General features: G+C 37.2%; 1 protein-coding gene across 1 annotated transcript; it reads right to left on the bottom strand.

The window, feature by feature from the left end:
* Positions 1–6,468: 6,468 nt before the first annotated feature.
* LOC110921324 (zinc finger A20 and AN1 domain-containing stress-associated protein 5) lies at positions 6,469–7,206 on the bottom strand. Its single transcript, XM_022165620.2, has one exon. The coding sequence runs from the start codon at positions 7,104–7,106 to the stop codon at positions 6,630–6,632; it is 477 nt and encodes a 158-aa protein (XP_022021312.1). The 5' UTR covers positions 7,107–7,206; the 3' UTR covers positions 6,469–6,629.
* Between the last annotated feature and the right edge of the window lie 556 nt (positions 7,207–7,762).

Genomic DNA, 7,762 nt, shown 5'->3' with positions numbered 1-7,762 from the left:
GGTGTGTGAGTTAACGAATTTAAGAGGGAAGATTTGGATTTGGAATTTAAAGTACAAAAAGTATGTATTTACAAAAAAGTATTATCTAGTTCTAAGTACTCGTTTTTGACACTATGTTGTTTGTAGTTTCATGGGTCCTAGTTTGCCCATTAGAATCGTTAACAAGAGACTTAGATTGTAGATAAAGTAGCCTAAGTTTATGATTAATAATCATGGTCCGATTATCATCATAAATTCAGCCACGTTCTTGTACATATATATATTTATATAGTTATAATGTTAACCTAGGCTAAGTCCATCATAGATATCATAGATTATCATGTAAGTCAAGCATGGAGGTTTTAACCTCATTGTATGATTCACCACTACACAAACCATCATGAGGATGATTCGGAGGGTCATGAATAACAAGAAATAAACTAACTAATACATTCATAAGTGGCCAAGTAAGTCTTTAACCCGGGTGAGCCAACACGACATGGAAAGGTAATCCAAAGTGTCGGAGGCTAGGAGGGGTTATGTTACTTTGATACTAGGAAACCACTTGAGTGTTTATAAACAAAGTTCACAAGTGAAGGAGTGGAACTAGATTGGAAAGCCAAAGCTCCCATGGTTCACACTTCACAAGTCACAAGTTCATCATATGGAAGATGATGAATCATGCTTGTTTTCATCACTTAGCTTATGATATGTATAAACTGAAATAAAGAGTTTTGAACTCATAACTTGGTGAGAATCAATCTCAACACAAACCCATAACTATAGGTTAAGTTGTGAGCTAGGTGGATTCAAGATTCCACCAAGTTTTAGCAAAGAAAATGATGTTACAAGAACATTAATCAAAACAGAAAATACAACACACTTTGGACCTCAAATGTGGTGAGGTTTCACCTTAGATTACCATGGTAATCTTGTGAAAACCTTCCTAGATATTATCCAAGTATTATGAAAGAAGAAACAAGAATAAAATCCATGAGGAAGTGAGCTAGAACTCACTTTGAGTCTTGAATGTTTTCTGCCAAAAATCAGTAAGTTTGTGAGAATTTTTGAGAGATTTGGGAGTGTTTGTGGAGTTGGAAAGTGGAAATGAGAGTGGGATATGGTGTATTTATAGTGGAGACATTAGGGTTAGTTGTTAGAATGAATTAAGTGCAAGTTAGTTGAGAGTTGAAATCCAAAATGAGCCAATCCGCACCTTTACAGCGTTTGGCTGCGGATCGAACCCTGCCGCGGGTCGCCGACGGGTCTAGGGGTCTTGTGCGTGTGTCGCGGCGTGTAGCCACCGAGCAATTTTTCAATTTTGTCACTTTTAGTCCCTCAACTTAGGTATTATGCATATAATAACGTATTTTATGTATACATGACTTATTTTTAGGTATCCATTATGTATCCATTATGATAAAAGATGAGTAATCTAACCATCTTGTGGATGTTATATGATAGTTTGACACTTGACAAGCTAGGTGGAAGCTTGGAAAGGAATGGGTCAAACGGATCAAAGACGTGGAAAACATAATCGGACCCAAGGTAAGTAAAGCTTACACCTTTTAAATAGAATCTCTATTTATGTATTTGGTCCATGGTTGTAAAACAAGGTTTCCAAGGCCGAGTACTCCCCGAGTAGTCGCTACAAGGCAGGTTGCCGAGGCGACTTTCTCTAACTCCGCCTAATTACTCGGAATCGATCAAACGCGGTCAAACTCAGCCAAAATCGGATCTAGTACGTCAATTCGGGCCGAGTTTGACTTAAAAATAATAAAACATAATTTATATGACTATCATATTAAATAATGAATATTATTTTCACGTATTTTGTTATAAATATTAGTAAATTTATGTTATTAGACATATATTTAATTTCCGAAAACTAATTTCTTTATAATTTAACATGTCCGAGTACTCCCCGAGTACTCTCCGCCTATGTCGAGTACTCTTAACTCCCCGGTCGACCGACTAGGGAGCGCCTAGCGACTTTTGCAACCATGATTTGGTCAAAATCAAGATGTTGAATCTTTGAAATATGACGTTTCGACGCGAACCGAAACAGGTCGAACGAATAAAATGGTAAGAAACCAAGTTTTAGTGGTAAATAATGAGTTTTGAAAAGATACTCTATGGTGTAAGCCATAATGAGTAAAAAGGGCAATATGGTAATTCGGTCACGTGTTGACGAATAAACAATGAGTTTTGAAAAGATACTCTATGTTGTAAGCCATAATGAGTAAAAAAGGGCAACATGGTAATTTGGTTGCGAGTCGACAATTAAATAAGGAGTTTATGAAAAGATACCGTATGGTGTAAGCCATAATGGGTCAAATGAGTAAATTAATGAATTTTGGGAAATATGACCTTATGGTGTAAACCTTAATGGGTCACATGGTTATGTTATCACCATTTGAAAATAACGCTAAATGGTTATGTTATCACCGTTTGAAAATAACGCTAAATACTTGTTTGTTAAGAATTATACTTACAGGAAAGCATAGTGTATGGGCATGCGTTGCCAAGGATTAGCAAATAAGATATGCAAGGTATTGATGTCGGGTCAATGCTTTGACCCGAGCCAGGTATGTGTAAAGATTCAAACTCTCAGTGAGGGCTTATGGTCAGACTAGAGTTGGTTGAGTCAAGGGTGGACACTAGATTACCTCAAGTAAGGTATATGTAGTATTTTGAGTAAAAATGGCCATTTGTGCCGAAGACATGTTTATAGCGCAAAAGTGCGTCTAAGTGAGTTTATAACTTGGGGAACTCATCCAAGATAAACCACAAAAAGAAACAGACTTAATAAAGATCCTTAGTGTAGTCTTACCTCCACATGGAAGGAATCTGTATCCCCTATCGACACACGAACACTAGTTTCAGTCCTACCATATATATCCTTAATTATGTCTAAATACTTCCGGGAACCCCTCTTCCCTCCAAAATATCCCAAATAACTGGACGTGACATATTGTCGTATGGCTTTTCAAGGTCAATGAATGTAGATCCAGCTCCTGCTCCTATACTTATACATCAACCTCCTTAAAATGTGTATTGTTTCCATAGTAGACCTACGTAGCATGAAACCAAATCTGTAAATTGAGTTTCTCTTCGAATCCTAGCCTCGATTAGCCTCTCCCATAATTTAACAGTATGACCTAGTAGCTTAATCCCCCTATAATTTCTACAACATTGGGCATTTGCTTTGTTCTTGTGTAGAGGCATTACAGCACTGCTCCTTCACCTATCTGACATTTGCCATATTTGAAAAATAAGATTGAACAAAATTTAACCAATGAACTTCTTCCTCTTCCAAACACTTCCACGCCTCAATTGTTATGTTTTCTGCCAAACTGTCTTAGCCCTTTCCATATTCCTAATTGATGTCCTCACATCTCCTTGTGTGATACCCTGACAATGACAATTATTCCGTTGTCACCTTTGCGAAGTAGGATTGTCGTTTTCTTATTGGTAGGGCTTCCATCTGTTGAAAATGTCATGAAAGTAGGTTTGCTATATTAATTTAATGTCATTCTCCTTTAGTAAAATACATCCATCATTTTACTTTATAAACTTCACTACTCTTAGATATCGTGTTCCCACTCCTTTATTTTCAGGTGATCATACATCCGCTTATAAGCTGCGTTCTTTGCATCCCCCTCGGACTTTTTTATATTTCTTCCTCAACTTTACTCGTTATTCTTCTTCTGTTCATCTCACAAAATCCCTATGACTCTTACATATCCCTAAATTTGGTTTACACATCCTCACACCACCATGGGAACTTCTTAGGCCCACTTGCCTTTCTAGTTGTGACCCTTAGAGTATCCTTTGCCACATGCGCAATGGTATTGCCAGATCCTCCTACGTCCTCCACCTTGTGAAGTTAATGCGATCGAAATGATCTTATCTCTGAACACTGTAACTTGTCGCCGTTCAAATATCCCCACGGGATCTGCGGTTGAAGTTTCCTCCCCCCCCCCTCCAGTCAACTCTACTCTTAGGACTATGTCAAGTCTACTCTTACGCCTATATCTATCACCAGGAAATGGTGTTGAGGCACTTTTGTTTCCTCTGGTATAACCTTACAATCTCTCCATCGTCATCGATCTTTTTTGTTTCAAGTATCAAACCCATCAAATTCACAAGCTTGATTTTGAGGCATACAAGAAGTTTGAAGTGTAGGGGTTAAAATTAAAATGTTGACGACTAAAATAGGTATAACTAGAATTCCAGATTTAAAAGATACTAAAATTCAGATGACTATAGTCGTTCACAAGATGGGCTAACATAAATAGTCTCAAGCTACTAATAATGCGAACTAGGCTTGCTCGACACAATAGTTCTAATCAAATATAAAATTGAGCTCATATTCGACCTGTCTTTAACTCTATCTTGGTCATACTTTTCTTGCAATCATTCTTAATTTTGATGACCTTAAATTATCTTATAAAAGTTTTAAATAAGAGTTATCAACAATTTCAAATTACAAATAATACATTACTAAACTAGCAATGCATAAGAAAATAAACTACCTTTTATCATGCAAGTTACATTTGACTAAAACTTAACTAAACATTCATACAAGTAATAAACAAGCAATGCACAAGAAAATAAACTAATTTATATAATGCAAGTTGCATATTGGGCTCAAATCAATTCAACTCAAGACTCTCTAATGAGCTAATTTTATACGAACCTACTAACGGCTTACAAAAAGCAAATAAGCTCATAGAGTCAAATTAACCTAAGTTTTTATACTAGCAAGATACCTTCAACTTGAATCCTTATACGAGCCAACAAGTTAATTTTAACAAACTATATATAATACACGTCCACATCACTTTTTATATTTATTTAATAAGTTATATGCCATTTTAGTCCCTGTGGTTTGGGCAATTTTGTCAGTTTAGTCCAAAGGTCTCATTTTTGCCTATGGGTCCAAAAAGGTTTCACAGTTGTCATTTTAGTCCACTAGGTTAACTTCATCCATTTTTTTTGTTAACGAGAAAGACAATTCAGTCATTTTATATGTAATTCTCTTAACTAAAAAGACAATTCGGACATATAAAATAACCAAATTGCCCTTCTCGTTAACAAAAAAATAGATGAAGTTAACTCAGTGGACTAAAATGGCAACTGTAAAACCTTTTTGGACCCACATATGAAAAATAAAACCTTTGAACTAAACTGGCAAAAAGAACCAAACCACAAGTACTAAAACGACATTTAACCCTTTATTTAACATACTCGACTGGTGGGGTTTGGAAAAGTATTGTAAACGTGGGTCGAAAGTCGGAGAACAATTTAATTATTATAAAAAATAGACTGAAGATTGGGCTAGCAAGATTCGTCTAGGCAATGGTGAGAAAACATACTTCTGGTTGGATAATTAGGCTAGCAATATTCGGTTACGGGAACTATTTCTGCGCCTCTTTACCCTTGAGCGAGCCAAATACTGCACGATACGACAGAAATACTCAACTGTCATGGGCTGCATCTCATGGAATTTGGGTAGCGTGGAGGCGTCAAACGACTTAATTGCTACCGCTGAAATGGTTGCACTCATCCAATTGTTGGAAAATCAAAAGATTGAAGACAGACAAGACGCTTGGTTATGGGATTCAGGTGGACTAAGTGTAGAGTTTCAGGTGTGCGACTTAAGGCGGGAACTCGATAACATCCAAAAATTTCAGGAATCAAAACACCTAAAGTGGGTCAGTTGGATCCCAAAAAAAATAAATTGTTTTTTTATGAAGAGTAGTGTTGGACCGAATACCTACTAGGGAGGCCTTAATCAAGAGGAGGGTGCAACTAGCTTCTGATCGATGTGTCATGTGCAGTCGAGCCCTCGAATCCGCAGACCATCTTTTGATTACTTGTGAATTCGCTCAGCGAGTGTGGACTGTAGATTCTCTTTGGCTAAAAATTCCTCTTCCGAGGTACCTTTTAAGCGTGGTGGAGCTTTTGGAATTCGTTAGGAGTCTCCGGATAACAGAAAACAGGAAGAAGGCAATTTATTCGATGGTGGCCGCTGTATGTTGGTCTCTATGGTTGGCTTGAAATGATACAATTTTCAAAAATAAGGTGTATCAAGTCTTTAAACTAATGGGGGATATCAAAGCCTTAGCGTTCCTGTGGGTTACTTCAAGGGCGGCATCGATTAAAATGGACTGAAAGACCTGGTGTGACTTTAGTTTGTAGTTGTGTTCTTGTGATATGTTCTCTTTTATCTTCTTTGTACTCTTTTCATGCTTGAGCATCTTGCTTAAGCATGTTTTCCTTGTTTTATAAAATTACCACCTTTCAAAAAAAAATTTAACATACATAAAGTTTTGACCAAAGTTGAGTAGTCAGTGTACTGACCCAACTCACCGGTCAAACGCGTCGGCTGAAACCGAGACCTTTGATATTACATAACACCAAACCACAAGCATTCAATCGCCGTTCAAAAAAAAATAATAAAAAAAATAACACCAAACCACAAGCATGCAATCTCAAATTCTCAATTACCAGCAGATAAAACTTCAATTCTCTAAAAAATAACTTAATTTCGAAACACTACAATCATCATCGAGTGATCATAACAAATTTCACAACTTTTCACATCACAACATTCAAACATAACAAACAAGTATGTAAAACTTTCATATTCTAACGATTTTTGCCGCTTTAACCACCGGATTATCCTTCGCAATCGCTTCACGACCAGCGGTTTTATAATCATAACTACAATCATGCCGGTCAGAGTACCGGTGCTCCGAACAGAACAAATCACCACACCGGCACCGGAATCCGGTCAAACCGACTCTTTTCCGGCAACCAGAGCACCGATTAACCACCTTCTTTACCACCGTAACTTCGTTCCGCTTCAAATCCTTCAATTGTTCATCTACAACAACAATTGATTCATCTAACAGCAGATCTACCGTACGTGATGATGACGTAACGGAATTAGATCTGGTACGGTTGCGTTGCGACGTCGTTGTAGTGGCGTTGAAGCAGTTTTGACACATGTTGTTCGTCGCCGGAGCTCCGACGACGCCGCAGTTGTTGACGCAGAGAGTTAGGGTTTCCGGTAGCGATTTGAATTCCGTTTCTTCCTTTTCTGTTCTCTGAGCCATTTTTCCGATCAAAAAGAATGGTTTTTTTTGAGAAATTATTAAGAAATATGAGAGAATTAAAGAATATCTTGTTGTGCAAGAAATGTGAAAATGCGAGATGAGGTTTGGGGTTTTTTAAGGGGGTGGAGGTCGGCTAAGCGCGTGTTGGTGATGTGTGAAATTACGGAAATGGGGTTGGGTGGATTTGGGGGACGCGTATGACGGGGTGTTTACTCCATCATGATTGTTTCTTGGATCGTTCGTTCTTTTGGCAACCAAGTGGGGAAAGTGGTTTTGGTTGTATTGTATGCAGTCAAGGTTGTACGCCACCAGGAGTTTTATTATAAGTAGGGTATAATATTATTTAGAAAATGTGTGATATTTCAACATATTGTTGACATTGTTAACTCATATATAATAAAGATGGTATTGGTGGACCTATAAGACGTATTTATTATCCGATAGTTATTGTATATATATTGTTTCATTTCTAACCACTTTTTGAATCAATCTCTATCGTTGGATTATGCTGAAATAAAATCTTAGCCGTTTAAACTCACAAAAATAACCGCTCTAATGACGGTTCATGACAGTTATTGGTAGTTTTCCTACAGATAGTTTTGCTCCAAAATTTTCTGCCAATGATCTCTACTTCTCAGCAGTTTTCTTCTTATTTT

Source organism: Helianthus annuus, chromosome 17, assembly GCF_002127325.2.
Source record: "Helianthus annuus cultivar XRQ/B chromosome 17, HanXRQr2.0-SUNRISE, whole genome shotgun sequence".
In the NCBI taxonomy this organism is placed as follows: domain Eukaryota; kingdom Viridiplantae; phylum Streptophyta; class Magnoliopsida; order Asterales; family Asteraceae; genus Helianthus; species Helianthus annuus.
This window is presented reverse-complemented; position numbering and strand designations above follow the sequence as displayed.

What these genes read in the sequence shown, in the direction of transcription:
- LOC110921324 (XM_022165620.2), bottom strand. Translation starts at nt 7,106, where the DNA reads ATGGCTCAGAGAACAGAAAAGGAAGAAACGGAATTCAAATCGCTACCG.